This window comes from Hippoglossus hippoglossus, chromosome 13 (genome assembly GCF_009819705.1).
Source record: "Hippoglossus hippoglossus isolate fHipHip1 chromosome 13, fHipHip1.pri, whole genome shotgun sequence".
Lineage (NCBI taxonomy): Eukaryota > Metazoa > Chordata > Actinopteri > Pleuronectiformes > Pleuronectidae > Hippoglossus > Hippoglossus hippoglossus.
Window position 1 is genome coordinate 1,864,183 of NC_047163.1, and position 17,643 is coordinate 1,881,825.

At 43.4% G+C, this 17,643-nt stretch overlaps 2 protein-coding genes across 5 annotated transcripts in view; one reads left to right on the forward strand and one right to left on the reverse strand.

The window, feature by feature from the left end:
* The window catches only part of myo7aa (myosin VIIAa), a 31,727-nt gene extending 17,529 nt beyond the window's left edge, over positions 1-14,198 (forward strand). For all 4 annotated transcript variants that reach the window (XM_034605038.1, XM_034605036.1, XM_034605035.1 and 1 more), the window contains 33 exons: positions 42-200; positions 399-491; positions 2,109-2,203; positions 2,285-2,369; positions 2,472-2,690; positions 3,578-3,685; positions 3,805-4,014; positions 4,155-4,361; positions 4,486-4,662; positions 4,965-5,054; positions 5,139-5,266; positions 5,395-5,521; positions 5,705-5,824; positions 6,088-6,261; positions 6,454-6,681; positions 6,800-6,967; positions 7,362-7,479; positions 7,635-7,761; positions 7,910-8,079; positions 8,168-8,358; positions 8,670-8,794; positions 9,445-9,602; positions 9,941-10,094; positions 10,367-10,522; positions 11,142-11,247; positions 11,322-11,435; positions 11,538-11,625; positions 11,910-12,016; positions 12,168-12,353; positions 12,669-12,785; positions 12,888-12,971; positions 13,158-13,277; positions 13,468-14,198. In XM_034605038.1, coding sequence (XP_034460929.1) covers positions 42-200; positions 399-491; positions 2,109-2,203; positions 2,285-2,369; positions 2,472-2,690; positions 3,578-3,685; positions 3,805-4,014; positions 4,155-4,361; positions 4,486-4,662; positions 4,965-5,054; positions 5,139-5,266; positions 5,395-5,521; positions 5,705-5,824; positions 6,088-6,261; positions 6,454-6,681; positions 6,800-6,967; positions 7,362-7,479; positions 7,635-7,761; positions 7,910-8,079; positions 8,168-8,358; positions 8,670-8,794; positions 9,445-9,602; positions 9,941-10,094; positions 10,367-10,522; positions 11,142-11,247; positions 11,322-11,435; positions 11,538-11,625; positions 11,910-12,016; positions 12,168-12,353; positions 12,669-12,785; positions 12,888-12,971; positions 13,158-13,277; positions 13,468-13,560 — 4,602 coding nt within the window. In that variant the 3' untranslated portion in view covers positions 13,561-14,198. The remainder of the gene's footprint in view (positions 1-41; positions 201-398; positions 492-2,108; positions 2,204-2,284; positions 2,370-2,471; positions 2,691-3,577; positions 3,686-3,804; positions 4,015-4,154; positions 4,362-4,485; positions 4,663-4,964; positions 5,055-5,138; positions 5,267-5,394; positions 5,522-5,704; positions 5,825-6,087; positions 6,262-6,453; positions 6,682-6,799; positions 6,968-7,361; positions 7,480-7,634; positions 7,762-7,909; positions 8,080-8,167; positions 8,359-8,669; positions 8,795-9,444; positions 9,603-9,940; positions 10,095-10,366; positions 10,523-11,141; positions 11,248-11,321; positions 11,436-11,537; positions 11,626-11,909; positions 12,017-12,167; positions 12,354-12,668; positions 12,786-12,887; positions 12,972-13,157; positions 13,278-13,467) is intronic.
* LOC117773272 (spectrin beta chain, non-erythrocytic 1-like) overlaps positions 9,212-17,643 on the reverse strand; it is a 750,817-nt gene continuing 742,385 nt past the window's right edge. The window contains exon 42 of the transcript XR_004615891.1: positions 9,212-9,285. The gene's annotated coding sequence lies outside the window, so the exon portion shown is untranslated. The remainder of the gene's footprint in view (positions 9,286-17,643) is intronic.

Sequence of the window (17,643 nt, forward strand, 5' to 3'; positions counted from 1 at the left end):
TGTGTGTGTGTGTGCGTGCGCGCGTGTGTGTGTGTGTGTAGTTATTTGACAGGGATCTGTGTGTGCGTCAGCTGAGGTACTCGGGTATGATGGAGACCATTCGTATCCGTCGTGCAGGATATCCCATCCGCTACACCTTTGTGGAATTTGTCGATCGCTACAGGGTCCTCATGCCCGGAGTCAAACCGGCGTATAAACAGGTACAGTGTGACCACAGGTGTGTGTGTGTGTGTGTGTGTGTGTGTGTGTGTGTGTGTGTGTGTGTGTGTGTGTGTGTGTGTGTGTGTGTGTGTGTGTGTGTGTGTGTGTGTGTGTGTGTGTGCTGTGTGTATGTGAGTTTGTGTGTGTGTGTGTGAGTCCTGTCAGTGTCATCCTCTCGTTGTGTCTCTCTCCATCAGGAGGACCTGAGGGGAACGTGTCAGAGGATCGCAGTGGCGGTGCTCGGCCGAGACGACGACTGGCAGATGGGAAAGACTAAGATCTTCCTCAAGGTACTTTGACATTACATTATTATAATTATTACTTATAATCTCATGAACAACACTGTTAAACAATAAGATCTTTGGGCACCAGAAACGAAAACCTGTCCCACAGAAGAATAACTCTTATTAGCAATATCAGAGAGGAAAGAATGAAAAACAACATTCACAGTTAATGTGGTTTCCCTCGTGTCTCAGTTGCTCAATAAAAGTAATAAAGTCTTTAAATAATATGTTTTGAATAAGTGAAGCTCTGCTGTGATTGTTTCCAGTTCACATCTCTGCTGATAGGAAGTACTGTGTTTTGGTTTCCAGCTCTGTGCGTCTGTGTGTGTGTGTGTATGTGTGTGGGTCTGTGTGTGTGTCTGTGTGTGTGTGTGTTTTTCTAATCTTTAAAACCTTGACTATGCACTACAAGTCTGTATGTTTGTGTGAATGTGTAGGTGTGTGTGTGTGTGTGTGTGTGTGTGTGTCGGTTTCCCGCCATGTGAGGGCAGATGTCATCCTAAGGTCAGAGGTCGCTGGTAAGGCACATCCGTCAGCTTGTTGCCATGGTGACCGTGTCCTTTCTTTCCCCTGAGGTGGAATGAGAACCAGAGCGAGCTCAGCACTTTGTTTTCTCTGGGACACTGTGAACAAACGTTGTGTTTCCGCAGCTCGCTGTTCATATTGTGATCGTGAATCAACACGTGACACAGCAGACGTGAGGAGTTTCACATATGTGGACGACGATGTTTGACATTTAACTTAGTTTTCATGTTCTGAAGCTGTCTGTGCTTTTTATTTCTTCAGCACCACCAGGGAGGTTGTGTTTTCACCCCCGGGTGTTTGTTGGTTGGTTGTTTGGAAGGATGTGCGTCAGGGAAGAACACAGTTCATTTTTAATTTCTTCAACATTGTGAGATAGGATGTTTTCAATATTTCCCTGATTTTCCAGAGAATTACTCATTGTGTGGAAATTAGGTGCAGCTTGATTAACTTTGAGGGGCCTGTTGTGCCTCTGTGTAGAAATGAGCTCTATTGAGTTTGAACATGTTGTTATTTTGGCCTCCAGATAACAAACACTTTATAACATCTTACTGCAGCTGTTGATCTGTCTTTAGTTCAAAGTTTAACACAGAACAAATATTTGAAGGCTTTAGGCTCGTCTCTCTCCGGCCTCATCGCTCAGCTGGACAGGAAGCAGCACAGGAGGTAGAGTGCAGGGGGGGGGGGAGGTGGGGCAGTGCCCACACTTCCCCAACAGGAAGTGGTCAGGTCAGAGGTCAGATGGACAGATCACAAGAGGAGGAGATGGAGCCTCAGATGTTTGTGTTCATTTATACGTCACATTAACAAGCTGCCAGATTAAAGCCTGTCAGGGAAAATGCTGAACTTTAAGTTTCATTCAACTTAATTTATCCCAAGAAGGAAACTTTCAAAATTCACAGTCAAAATGATTAAATGTTTGTCAGAGGCAACAGATCAACATCCATGGATTAGTGCGAGCAGCAGTAGATGAATTAAAACCTTTTGCTATAGTTCATGTAAATAATAATAAGAGTTAAATAAAGGGGATGAGTTCTGGAGTTATGTGAAGCAGAGCAGCAGAATGTGTGTGTTATTTATCAGTTGTCTCTGTCTGTGTAGGATCATCACGACATGCTGCTGGAGATCGAGAGAGACAAGGCCATCACTGACAAGGTCATCCTCATCCAGAAGGTGGTTCGAGGCTTCAAGGACAGGTGGGTCTGAAAACCTGTCTGTGTCTTTGTGTCCACATGTCCTTGTCCTAACCACTGATCAGACAAATCTCACGTCATCAGGTCGAACTTCCTGAAGATGAGGAAGTCGGCCGTGTTCATCCAGAAAACATGGAGAGGATATCACTGTAGGAAGAACTATGGAGCTGTGAGGATCCGCACATCACACAAACATGACAGGATGATGGTGATCCATGATGCAGCACAGAGGTGCAGTCATTCACTCACACTCTTCCTTCCCTCTCTTCAGATGCGAGCCGGCTTCTCTCGCCTGCAGGCTCTGGTTCGCTCCAGGAAGCTGTGTGCGTCCTATCACGTGGCCCGTCAGCGGATCACGGGCTTCCAGGGGCGCTGCCGGGGCTGCTTGGTGCGCCGGGCGTTCAGGCACCGGCTGTGGGCCGTCATCACCATCCAGGCCTACACCAGAGGCATGATCGCCCGGCGGCTGTACAAGAGGCTGAAGGGAGAGGTGCAGACACACAGAGGATTTCAGCTTTTACATGTCCTGCTCCTTTCTTCTGCTCCACTTTATATTTTACTTTTACTTTGGTAAATGGAAACTGGAGTGACATTTACTTAAAAAAAGCTCGGTAACAATTTGCAAACAGAAATTCTTTGTAATTTTTACAGAATAACTTAGATAGATTTTACAGGCAATTTTCACCCTAGGTATAAAATGTACTCACATTTTACGAAAAAATATTACTTAGACTTCCTTTGTATCTAATTTTGAAAATATTGAAATGAACTACCTTTTATTTACTTTATTTCCAGACGTTCCTCAGTAATATTTACGTATTATCTGATCTACATTACAGCACTATTTATTAACAGCTGTATTTACTTTATCGATGAACATTTGACATATTAAACACACTTAATAAAACTGAATTGAACCGTCCAACAGTTAAATAAATATAGAATGAGTTCTGCAATTAATCTGTAACAATATAGATTTTTTTATAATCTGAATATTTCGCTCACTGTACAAATACATTTTGAATTCTTTATCTGAATCCACAAGTAACATTATCAGTAAAAAGCATTAAAATATCCAGGTTTTATGCTTTTTAACACTGCATGGTAAAGAAGACATTCTTTTATTTCTCATATATATTGTATTTTTTCTTGATAGTCCTATATATTTCTTATCCTTTTTATTCTTATCTTTCCCAAATCCTCAAAAGTTTCTCAAAAGAATGTTGCCGCCATTATTTCCATTTGTCTCCATTTGACAGCGTGTTGATTCTAAACTGAGACGTTAATAAGACACACTGCTGTCTGGGGCCTGTGTCGTTCACCAGCTGCTGTTCTTCATTAATGGACGTCTTGCTTCCATCTCCTCCTCTCCTTCAGTACCGCAGGAGGCTGGAGGCCGAGAAGATGCGTCTCGCTGAAGAGACCAAACTGAGGAACCAGATGTCTGCGAAGAAAGCGAAGGCTGAGGCCGAACGCAAACACCAAGTGAGCGTTCATCAAGAACGGCATATTCACGTTTACTTGCACTTCACAAAGAAGGTCACGCTAATGAGTTTTATTATCACTCTTTTCTACCTAAACTAACGTTGTACTTTATTTTGTAGGAGCGTCTGGCCCAGCTGGCCAAAGAGGACGCCGAGCAGGAGAAGAAGGAGAAGGAGGAGGCTCGGAGGAAGAAGGAGATGGTGGAGCAGATGGAGAAAGCTCGTCTGGAGCCCGTCAACGACTCAGACATGGTGGACAAGATGTTCGGCTTCCTGGGGACGACCAACTCTTTCCCGGGGCAGGAGGGACAAGCTCCTGCCGGCTTTGAGGTGAAGACAAATTAATGATGCTGTAACTTCACATTTATAAACACACAGAATTGAAACAATCTTAAAATGATAAATACATATTGTAAGGATTTAAAATCTCTGACCTGTCGTCTGTGACTGAAACTCTGTCTCCTCCTCAGGACCTGGAGCGAAGCCATCAAGAGCTGGAGGTGGAGGATCTGGACGAAGCTCTTCCTCTGCCTGAGGACGATGATGAAGAAGATCTGTCAGAGTACAAGTTCGCCAAGTTTGCCGCCACCTACTTCCAGGGCACCACCACTCACACCTACGTCCGACGACCTCTCAAACAGCCGCTGCTCTTCCACGACGACGAGGGAGACCAGCTGGTACAATACAGGAAAAAAACTGTCAAAGATCCTAGAACTAATGCACAGTCTTTGGTCAAACAATAATTACAATATTGAATATTTCCCCTGATCAACTCCATGAATCTTCCCTGTCACGGCGCAGGCTGCTCTGGCGGTGTGGATCACAGTGCTGAGGTTCATGGGAGATCTGCCGGAGCCCAAGTACCACACGGCCATCAGCGACGGGAGCGAGAAGATCCCAGTCATGACCAAAATCTACGAGACGCTGGGAAAGAAGACGTACAAGAGGGAGCTGCAGGCGCTGCAGGGGGAGGGGGAGGTGAGGAAGAGGAGAACATTCATATAGTCTGAGTTTATAACACATACGTCTGTAAGTCTCATTCATCAGCCTTGTTTCTATAATGACAAACATCTCAGTATGTAATGAAACTGACTTCAGATTTTTACCCACAGAGGATGAATAGAAATGTTTTTGGTGACCCCTGACCTTTCACCTTCATCAGGGTTTTTTATTTGACCTTACTATTGTCATCTTGAGAGAAGAGACAGCTCAAACATCGTGTCATATGTGCAGGATCATCTCTGATTGGTCGATGAGCTGTCTCTTGTTCTGTTCCTCAGACGCCTCAGGCCGACGGCCACAAGAAGAACAGCGTCCGACACAAACTGGTGTCGCTCACGCTGAAGAAGAAATCCAAGATCACTGAGGAGGTGAGAGATGGAGAAAGAGACGGGGGAAGATTATAGTTTATATCTGTTGGAGATCGAGAACATTTACAGTTCGATGCCTCACAGGTCACCAAGCGTCTTAATGATGGGGAGTACGGTGTCCATGGCAACAGCATGCTGGAGGACCGGCCCACCTCGAACCTGGAGAAACTTCACTTCATCATCGGGAACGGGATCCTGAGACCAGCGCTGAGGTGAACACTGACATGCACACACTTCCTGACCGTGTGTCTGTCAATGTAAATAGAGCTGTTAATAATCAAATATGACTGTGTGTGTGTGTGTGTCTGTGTGTGTGTGTGTGTGTGTGTGTGTGTGTCAGGGATGAGATCTACTGTCAGATCTGTAAGCAGCTGAGTCAGAACCCGTCTAAGAGTTCTCACGCTCGAGGCTGGATCCTCATCTCTCTGTGCGTCGGCTGCTTCGCCCCGACAGAAAAGTTTGTCAAGGTCAGAACATCCAACATTGTTTTTATTGTATTTATACATAGAAAGAAGAAATTCACCATTTAACGTGTTAAACAAACTCACACAGGTAACAGGGGGAATCCTCTTTGTGAGAGAAGCTTGATGTTTCTATTTGTGAACAACCTGATCCGACTGTGTCGTAATTGTTTTGTTTTTTTAACTCAGTACCTGAGGAACTTCATCAGCAGCGGTCCACCGGGTTACGCTCCGTACTGCGAAGAGAGGCTGAGACGGACATTTGCTAACGGGACGAGAACACAACCTCCGTCCTGGCTGGAGCTGCAGGTGCACACACACAGACACACACACACACAGACACACATACATACTGCAGGTCAGAGGTCAAATAAAGTACAAATATATTGTAAGTTTTTTAGGTAAAGAGTTTGAAAAGAAGATTTAGAAGTTTTAGTAAATGCAGCATCAGAGTAGTTTTAATTCCAGTTAAAGTGACGGAGCAGATGCAGAGATATGTTACTAATAAACTGTGATAAACGACACTGCGGCTGTGTTTGAACACGAATCAACCAAAGCTCATTTACGTCAAGGCCACCAAGTCGAAGAAGCCCATCATGCTGCCGGTGACGTTCATGGACGGCACGACCAAGACGCTGCTGACGGACTCCGCCACCACAGCCAAGGAGCTCTGCATCGCCCTGTCGGACAAAATCAACCTGCAAGACCGCTTCGGCTTCTCACTGTACATCGCTCTGTTTGACAAGGTAGATGAGGATCTCGAACCCAAACCTGCTTTTACCTCTAACCCCTCAGACACCTGAAGAAGTGAAGATCAGACTAAATGTCACTACTTTTTGAAGAATGCTCCTAATACGAGAGTTTATTAATGGGTTGTTATGAACATTTAAAATGATTTTCACTCATTGTTGCAGTAAATGCATCTTGTCCTCCTGCAGGTTTCCTCTCTAGGCAGTGGGAACGACCATGTGATGGACGCCGTGTCGCAGTGCGAGCAGTACGCGAAGGAGCAGGGAGCCCAGGAGAGGAACGCCCCCTGGAGGCTGTTCTTCAGGAAGGAGATTTTCACGCCCTGGCACTGCCCCGGCGACGACCTGGTCGCCACCAACCTCATCTACCAACAAACTGTGAGGGGCGTCAAGTTTGGAGAATACCGCTGCGACAAGGTGACTGCATTCAACTGGTTTTGTCCTTTGTTTGACATTTTGTGAATGTACGACTGTCATGTCTGTTTATATGAAGTCAGTATGTAACTTGTCAGTGTTTCTGGCTCTGTCTCCTCAGGAGGACCTGGCAGAACTGGCCTCTCAGCAGTACTACGTCGACTACGGCTCAGAGGTCCTTCTGGAGCGGCTGCTCAGCCTCATTCCCTCCTACATCCCAGACAGAGAGATCAGCCCCTCCAGGACCGTGGAGAAATGGGCCCATTTCATCATGGCTGCCCACAAAAAGGTGCTGGTCACTGGGTCAATGTGTGTCCATGTCGACCCCGTGGATTTATCCAGACAGACACCAGCTGTTTGTAGCAAGGCCTGAGAGAGTGTGTCGCTCCACCACTTTGCTCCAGACCATAAGACAGCTGTGATGTTTCACACAGCACAAGAACAAACTGCTGCATCTAAAATCAAATCCAGTAGTAACAGCAATATTATCAATTCGCTTAAATAAACAAAGCAGGACAGTATTTTCATTTTTAACAGTTTTCAATGAGCTCTAGATGCAGATTTATTTTGATGGAAATACAAATTTTAAGTGCATGTGACCCCATCTGCTGCAGAGACACAATACAGATGTTTCTCTTCCTTTTCAAACCATAATGATAATCCCCCCCCCCCTCTCTGCTCAGGGCATCTACACCCAGAAGAGGTTTGACCCTCAGAAGGTGAAGGAGGAAGTGGTCGACTTCGCTCGTCACAAGTGGCCTCTGCTCTTCTCTCGATTCTACGAAGCCTTCAAATTCTCAGGTGACGTCTAAGACCTCTTCTACAAGTCATCCATCCACAACTGATCAGGAGTGTAGCTTCACCTGGAAATCTAAAATAACTATGATATATAATATAGTAACCATAACAATAACCATCCCAAAACCTCTGTCTCCTCCTCCTCTTCTTGCTCTCAGGTCCCAGTCTGCCTAAAAACGACCTGATCGTGGCCGTCAACTGGACCGGAGTTTATTTTGTAGACGAGCAGGAGCAGGTCCTTTTGGAACTCTCCTTCCCAGAAATCAGTGCAGTGTCCAGCAGCAGGTGAGGCATGCTGGGAGCTGTAGTCCCCTGATCGACAAGAAGTAGTAAATAGATTAGAGTTTGATTCTCTAGCTCTGTTCACTGATGCTGAGACGTCAAATCAGAAGATGCATGTATCTGTCGTGAATAAGCACATTTTCTTTTTCAGCGGAGGAAAGTTGCAGGGTCAGAGTTTCACATTGGCGACCATCAAAGGTGAAGAGTACACGTTCACCTCCAACAACGCAGAAGACATCCGTGACCTGGTGGTGACCTTCCTGGAGGGCCTGAGGAAGAGGTCAAAGTTCGTGGTCGCGCTACAAGACAACCCCAACCCCAGTAAGTCCACAGAGGACGGTTTCTACCCTGCTGTGTGTTGTGTGATGAAGTGAATAGTAAAGCTGCTCTTTGTTTGTTTTTGCTGCAGCTGGGGAGGAGTCAACGTTCCTCAGCTTCCTGAAGGGAGACTTGATCCTGTTGGACCAGGACACCGGCGAGCAGGTCCTCAACTCTGGTTGGGCGCACGGCGTCAACGAGCGAACCAATCAAAGAGGAGATTTCCCGGCTGACTGCATCTATGTCCTGCCCACCATGGCTCGACCGCCGCAGGAAATAGTGGTGAGAGGAAATAAAATGTCTGAAGTCAACACAGTAAAATACAATTACAGACGCTAAACAAATTAAAAACACAGAAGCTGTTCAAGCCTAAATTCTTATTATTTTCCCAAACACATAAAAATCTTTAATGGATAAAATTATTAAGGGACAAGCATTGTTATTCTTACACAATGAAAACGTGTTGAAACACCAATATTATAGTTTCCTCTGATCAAATTTAATCAGACAACATTTGACTCTTCTCCATTTTGTCTGAAGACAGTAACCGTCAAGTCGAATGTTATGTAATCTGCTGTAATCCAACCAATCAGGCGCTGGTAACCATGACACCGGACCAGCGACAGGAGTCGGTTCGTGTTTCACAGCTCGTTTTGCCCGAGAGTGACGACAGAATGAAACCCTACACACTGGAGGAGTTCTCCTACGACTACTTCAGGTACACACACACACACACACACACACACACACACACACACACACACACACACACACACACACACACACACACACACACACACACACTATGAACATAAATGATGTACACATGCTGCAAACACAAGCACAAAACAAACTCACACACTTACACAGAAGCAGTTCAGTCTGGAAACTTCCTCTGACTGAGTCGTCCCACTAAACACTGGATATTACCCATGATCCTCTGCTTCCTGAACAAATCCACCAAACTCTGTTCAGAATTCTTCATATTTAACAGTTTCCTGCTGATTATTGGAGATAAACTCTGGTTGTTAATAACTTCTGAGTGTTTTTAACTGATCTCAGTTCAGCTTCACTCTTCAACTGGAGCTGGTTGTGACAGTTGAAGCTGACTCTCAGTCAGTTCTTCTCTCAGGAGATGGAACCCACTCAGCAGAGTCACAGAGAACAGACGTTCAGGGAGTGAAGGAGGAAACTTTCTCCTTGTTCACACTCACACATCAGACTCACTTTCATCAAGCTGCTGGTTTAAGGTTAAACAGATTCTTTAAATGATGATTTAAGATGTGCAGGACTTAATACAGGAGGGAGAAAGTTCAGGATCAACATGTGCTCATGTCAGTGTGTCACTAATAACCCTGCTTCGTTCAGGCCTCCTCCCAAACACACCCTGAGCAGAGTGATGGTCACTAAGAATCGTGGGAAGGACAAACTGTGGAGCTGCACCAGAGAGCCGCTCAAGCTGCCGCTGCTGAAGAAGGTGATCAACCACGAGGAGCTGAGTCAGGACGCCTGCATGTCCTTCATCGATATCCTTCAAACAGCCAGAGGGACACACCTGATGTTTTCTGAGGCCTGATGATGACATAACGTGGTCAGACTTTACTAAACCTCATTGTTGAACCTGTGTAACTGGACCCACCCTAACAAAGCTGATGTGTTATGTGTTATATTTTTGATATTGTTATATTTTACTAAATTACTTCCTACTACAAAAAGAAAGTGAAATCGTAACTTTAAAATAGTTAAAGCTACCAAAAACTAAACCCAGAACTACGATACAAAAAGTAGCTGAATGTATTCATGTACTTTCTGTCATTTATATCTAAACTCCGCCGGTTGTGTTGTTCCTTGACGTCTGTTGCACCTGTGATGAAGTACATGGGCGACTACCCGTCCAAACGGACGCGCTCAGTCAACGAGCTGACGGACCAGATCTTTGAGGGAGCGCTGAAGGCCGAACCTCTGAAAGATGAGATCTACTGTCAGATCCTCAAGCAGCTGACTGACAACCACGTCAAGTGTGTAAACCGACGCCCTCACCAGTCGACATACTCAGTGATGAAGTCTGGTTTGAGCTCATTGGAAAGATCTTTGACAGAGTCCACAGTAAACCTGGCAAACAGTGATACACACAAAGTTTTATGGACTGAAAACATGTTGATTTAAAACAATAAGGTTCAGTTTTCTAAAATCTTGATTGGACTGTGCAGCATTAGTTGCATTCAGTGTTTATTAATCATTGAGTGTGATGTGTGCGCAGCAGCTGAGTGTGAGTTGTGTTCTCCTGCAGGTACAGTGAGGAGAAAGGCTGGGAGCTGCTGTGGTTGTGCACTGGTCTGTTTCCTCCCAGTAACGTGCTGCTGCCTCACATCCAGCGCTTCCTGCAGTCGAAGAGACACCACCCGCTGTCTGTAGACTGTATGCAGAGGCTGCACAAAGCTCTACGGTAAAACTACACCCGAGTCTGTTCTCAGGGAAACATGCATCACACGTCTCCTTAATGTTGAGATTATTATTCTGGACTTTTCATGGTTACACCTGAGAGCGGCTCATGCATCTTTTAAAAACAACAAAAGAGGCAATATGTTGAATTCCACTGTTTTAACATTTATTTTTTGACTTGATCGATTAAAAAATTGTTTTGCTAGTTGGCACTTTTATGTTTGAGTGATGTAAGTGCAGAGCAAAGGCTGCAGGAGGAAGGATCTTCTGTATTTACCTTGAATCTTCATACAAATAGGAGCATAAAACACAACAAGTTTAAAAACGAGTCAAATATTTGTGTAAAACATGGAAGCTTGAAACCTCCGGTAGACGTCTTGCATCTACAAGTTAAGGTCCAGACTTTGATTTGATTTTAAGAATTTAAATCAGAATCAATAATCTCATCTGCCATAAGAAAAAACAACTTTTGTCAAATAAAATCTGACTGTTGGAGCTTTGGAAAGTTTAAGGTTTGAGGCATTTTGTTTCAGAAAACAAGTGAAAACTCATTTGAAGCTGAAAACTTCAGATTTTCTCTGAACCACAGTATCTTTAACTTGTCCTTGTCGTCGTGGTAACAGTAACGGATCCAGGAAGTACCCCCCTCACTTGGTGGAGGTGGAGGCGATCCAGCATAAAACAACGCAGATCTTCCACAAAGTCTATTTCCCCGATGATACAGATGAGGTACGACGCCCAGACGCAGATAAACTATGAGGCTGTTTGTACGGAGTGTTTCAGTGTTTGTCTGAAACCTGCAGGCGTTCGAGGTGGAGTCCAGCACCAAGGCAAAGGATTTCTGTCAGAACATCTCCACCCGGCTGCTGCTCAAATCTCCTGAAGGGTTCAGCCTCTTCGTCAAGATCTCAGACAAGGTCAGAGGTCAAAGATTGTTCAATATTTTTAGGGTTGTTGGGGAAAAAACCTTTTCAGTTGCATGACTTTTATGTTTAATAACTTGATTTACTGTTCCGCAGGTGATCAGTGTTCCAGAGGGAGATTTCTTCTTTGACTTTGTCCGACATTTAACCGACTGGATCAAGAAGTCTCGACCGGTGAAAGACGGTTGGTTCCAGTTTCTGTTTCACGTCTGTTTGTGGCAGAAGAAATGTTTTCTGATCAACTTCAGTGTTTCTCTTGTTTGTCTTGTTTTTAACTGACTTGTGAACAGACACTTGATCTTATTGTTTATTCAGGTTCGCTCCACGTACAGGAGGAAGAAGCAACGTATTGAAAAAGCTCAAACACAAACATCATGAGTTTTATGTTGACTGAACAAACCTGCACCTGATGTCAAACTAATATTTCACCAGAGTTTGAAGGTTAATCGCTGGTTTCTTCTCTCGCAGGTATCGTCCCCTCTCTGACCTATCAGGTGTTCTTCATGAAGAAGCTGTGGACCAGCACAGTTCCAGGGAAGGACTCCTTCGCAGACTCCATCTTCCACTACTACCAGGTCAGTCTCAAGGAACAGGTGACACTACTTTAATTGTAAGACTCGTTGTTTTTTAAATTCAACACAATCATCCTCTCTAGCTGTTCTGAAACGATTCGTATTACTACTTCACTTGAACTGTACCATTGTGTGATTAATGTATTTATGTCAGGAGCTGCCTAAATACTTGCGTGGCTACCACAAGTGTTCACGAGAAGAGGTTTTCCAACTGGCGGCGCTCATCTACCGCGTCAAGTTCGAAGACGACAAATCTCACTTTCCTACAATTCCCAAGATGCTTCGGGAGCTGGTTCCCCAGGACCTGATTCGCCAGATGTCTCCGGATGACTGGAAAAGAGTAAATCTGCAAAACTCCAAACAAAACTGATATTAAATGTTTACTGGAGTCAAATTATGTGTAGTTTATACTATTGCATGATTTATTACCTGTTGTAATTCATTATTAAATATGTTTTCGTAAGATTCAAAATATACAAATAATACTGGTTCCTCAAGTCGTTCATACGTTAAAGAAGAAATCCTCAGGTATATTCAACAAGCTTCATGTAAAGTTTCTTTTTAGATTTAAACACGAACAAAACGTACTCGATCTTCGCTCTGAATCAAGACTTGGTATAAAGTGATTCCTGATTGATCCACGTGTGTGTTTCAGTCTGTGGTGGCCTACTTCAACAAACAGGCCGGTAAGTCCAGGGAAGAGGCCAAACTGATGTTCCTGAAGATTATCTACAAATGGGCGACCTTTGGCTCCGCCTTCTTCGAGGTCAAGGTAAACACACCTGAGATTCTCTGTCAAACATTAAATATAAAACACACATAACACCTGATAAATGATCAGTGGACATTCAGACAATCTGTTTCTTGTCTTTAGCAAACCACAGAACCCAACTACCCAGAGATCCTGCTGATCGCCATCAACAAACATGGAGTCAGTCTCATCGACCCCAAGACCAAGGTCTGTTTGAATCAGAGTCATAATACACCAGAGACAAGAGGATAGGGTGGAATGGACTTTAACCTACAATGGCCAGCATGCACTTTCTTTAACCACTGAAATAGTCATCACACTCTGTCAGCAGAGGCCTGGAGGGTTAACTGTGTGTGTGTGTTTGTTTGTGTGTGTCGGTGTGTGTTTGTGCAGGACATCCTGATCACACACCCCTTCACCAAGATCTCCAACTGGAGCAGTGGGAACACCTACTTCCACATCACCATCGGCAACCTGGTCAGAGGAAGCAAACTGCTGTGTGAGACCTCACTGGTAGGGGGCAGCAACACGCTCACACTCACACACTCACACTCGAGCATATGAGCAGGAAATGATATGAATTACATTTTGCAAGATTAGATTTTGATGTGTTCACTATCGTCAAAACACCAAATGAGGTGAAGTCTCCCAGAAAAACGTTGTTCACCCCTGTTGTGTCCGTGTGTTTCCATGACAACTGCAGGGTTACAAGATGGACGACCTGCTGACCTCTTACATCAGTCAGATGCTGACCACCATGAACAAGCAGCGCTCTGGGCGGGGCCACAGCAAGTGAACTTCTTACTGGCAGGAGGCCGCTGAGCTCATCCGGCTCTTGCGCCCTATAGGCCAGCACTGCAGCTGGGGGCGGACCTTCGCCCACCAGCTGTGGAGGATGAGCCGCAGTCCTTCTAATAGCTCCCAAGGGTCAAAGGTCTCCGGGGAGAGTTCGGCCGGCAGCAGCGACGACCCCGGCGAAGGCCCCAGCAACTATCACCCCCGCAAACACAACTACGACGAGGACGAGCCGTCCAGCGAGGATGACTACCTCTAACACTCCAACCTCTTCGTCCAACAGGTCCACAGTCAGACCTGCGTGTACAGAAACACAGCGTGGAGTCAGTTCTGCTGCCATGTGTCCATCGTTGGACTGATTCAGATCAAACTCACGACTCTTGGATTCAGAGGACAGGGTTCCTGTCCAGGTCCCACCACACGACCTGCTTGGAGTTCTGTACGACTGACCGGAGACAAGAGGTCACACTCGACATCATCTTTCACCAGCAGACCCCCGACTAGTATGTCTGTTGTCTAACCACCCTCACCCCATCCTGTTCTCTGATTGGCTGTATTTGTTTGCAAATCGTATTAATATTTAGTCTTTTAGTCTTTGAAGAGTTCACGCGTAACATTTGTCGACTGCCGATCAAACGCTGATTTGGCTCCGATCTGGGACTCAGCAAGTTCCAACATTTGTCGGAGTGGGAATCTAATGTTTGGTGTGAACTGGACGTCAGTGAACGTTGCAGCGACTCCATGTGGAAGCAGGTCTTCACTGTCTCAACGTCTGTGCTGCCTAAACATATTCACATTTACTAGTGAGGGTAAACTCCTCTGAGGGAGTGATCATGTGATCACTCCTCTGAGGGAGTGATCATGTGATCAAGCTGTGGACAGAACCAGGCTTCACATTTTCTCTCGGCGGCTGTGAGCTTAACTCTTAGTTATGATTTAAATGAACAGTTGAACAGCCACATCAAGTGATTTATTATATTATTAAGAATTACTGTTAACTGGAAGTTCTGATCAAATGTTATTTGAATGATAATAAATATATAAACTTAATGAATAATTGTCCCTAATGGTTTTACATCTTTAGCAGTATGATTGTATTAAAAGTCAATCAGATATGGTATTAAAAAGCTCTTGCATTTAATTTCACAAGTTAAAATGCACGTTAACATATGATCATAATAACTTTTTAAAGATTCTCAACATTCCGGCCTCTGGCCTCTGAGCTGCAGACAGATGTTCTTGCTCCTTTGTTGGTGCATCTTAAAACTGACAAAGTATAAAAGTTTAAAAAGGTAAAAAGTTTTTTTGTCGTCTGTGACTTCTGCCGTGTTGATCTGTGGAGAATATTCTTTACAGTGAAGTGAAGCTCCCTCTGTCCCGACTCACTGAATTACACCTGTACCTGGTGTTTACTGTGTGTAACCCTTTATTTTCTGAGTGTTTTCTAATCCATGGTTTTTGTTTACATCTCTTTTGTTTAATGTTGTTTAATATTATCAGATTTTAATTTTTCTAATTTAATTTCATGCCTTAATTGTTTATTTATGTAGAAACGACATTACCCAGCATCCAATGGGGTGCAGCTGCTGTTTTTATGGGGCTTCTCTAATATTCATGTCAGAATACTAAAGCTCTTAATGTCTCTGAGATGCAGCTAAAAAAGTTCATAACATGAGTTAAAACATCTTTTATCAAAATACTGTCATGATCACAGTCCAGTAGTTGTTGATTTTACCGTTATTACAAATGTTATTCATCTTTTGACACGTTGAAGTTTGTGGATGAGAACTGTGCACTTCAAAAAGGGAAATTTCAATGTTATTTACAGAGTTGTTAAAAATGTTCTGTTTACATAGAAACTTGTCAAAGTGTAAAATCTTTACTGAGACTAAATACAAACTAACTTTGTAGGAAGAGACGGACTGAACGACCACGTCCACACCTCGGCTGAGCAGGAGAGGATTGAATCTGTGTCTGAATCTGCATTCAAGTACTTTTATATTCAGTAATTCATGAGGGATATTTAGAAGTAAAAATAAATCACCTTCCAGATGTGGATGGATCCTGGGCTGGGTTTTGAAAAGTTGCTTAAAGTTAAAATGTTGACTCAAATGTTTTTCTTGTATTAAATGTCTTGTTAAAGATTACCACTGATGAATTTATCTTTGAGCTAATTTAAATTAAGACTTTCAGTGCTACTTTGCATAAAGATTTTCTAATCTTGAATAAGATTGTTGTTGTTTTTGTTGAAAGTTTCTGTCATTTTACACACAACAGAACAATAACTTTAAATAACTTATTAAAGATAAGATCCCCAGAAGACAGAATATGTAAAAGCAGAAAAACAAGTTGAACAATGAATTGACTGTCCCAGCGTCTCTCCACTTGAGGACTCGTCTCCTTCCAAGGCTGCATTGAAAATAACTGGATTATTTCATTTACCACCGATTTGGTTTTTGCACAGTTAAACTTCAGTAAACATCAGTGGGTTTAAATCCACCAACACGTGTTATGTTTAACTTTGAAAATATAAACAGGTTATTTTAAAATTCTAATCCTATAGAAATATAATAACAATACAATCCTACCATCAAAAGTATAACGTTTTGTTGGTGCAGGTAAAGACTTGTAAGTAACAATTATCTTCATTTGATTTAAAGCATTTAGAGAAGTAACGTGTTCATGTGCTGAATCAAATCATATATTTGATATAAAGATTTACACCGCTTGTCTTATTTTCCTTCATGTGTTTGTGGTCAGTGAAAACTCTGCCTTGTGAGAAAGATTAAAAAATGAGTTCACACGATGAAAACTTCGTTAACTTTCACTGGAGGTTTCACTTGTATCATAAATTAATACACTGGGATTTGAACTGTGCCAATGATTTCATCTGAAACCTTCGTGTTGTTCAGATTGTTGTGTTTTTTCTGGACTGATGCAAAATTGTGTTGTTTGGTGTCGTGTTGTATTTGAGTTGGTTTGTTAGATTTTGTTTTGACTCGTCTGAGAAAAGTTCTCACTTTTGTATGAAACATTAACTTGTGACTTTACTGATATAAATGAAATAACATCAGGTTATTGTGTTATTTGTTTAATTGTGAGTTGTGTGTTAAATCGTTATCCTGATCAATCACTTGAATAATTGACTAATTAAATCATTTTTTTGTCCAAATACATCTTCAATAAAAAGTAACTTGTCATCAAGTTCAATTATTTCTCATTTGTTTCGAGTTTGATAAAGATTAAGGAGAAACTCTTTGTAATCTCAGACTTCCAGTTCACTGATTGATCCAGATCTGAAACCAGGTCCGATCAGATCTGAAACCAGGTCCGATCAGATCTGAAACCATGGATCAGATCTGAAACCAGGTCCGATCAGATCTGAAACCAGGTCCGATCAGATCTGAAACCAGGTCCGATCAGGGCAGCGCGGCACAGAAGGGCGACAGAGTCAAACTTCCAAAAGCAACTTCTCATGATCTTTATTCAGAACAACTAAAACTATATTTGGCACAAACCTGCAGTCAAACTGAAACGACCCGGCCACAACGTTCCTCATGAAGAAACACGGCCCCGTCTGATGATACATTCATTTTAGTACGAACAAAGAGTAACGACAGCGTCTCTATCCTCTGGTTTACATTCATTCAGTCAGTGTACAGATCGCACACCGCTTCCAGACACTCATACACTGATTAGTCTAAAACACGGTTCAAGGTTTGGTCTAATGCAGCTGATGATCTGCACAGCTGAACATGAGAAGGTACAGAAGACACTCAGAGACGTTTCCTGCTCTGAAGCCTTCACTGCTTCAGAGCTTCTCCACCGTTCTCCATCATTTGGCTTTTATGAGCTTAGAAACACGAGATGGGGAAAGCGACTCACGTCTACAGCAGTTTATATCTTCTTTGTTGGTGTGAGGTTATGTTTCTTTGATGTCTTGCGTTGTTGAGCTCAGCTGGTGTTGAAGGATGAAAATGTTCTCAAGCATGTCGGCCTCTGGGCTCGTGTTTTAAACTGTCCACTGTCAGGTCACTGCCGCGGCTCTAATGACGCTACAGTATGAAGATGTTCCTGGACTCAT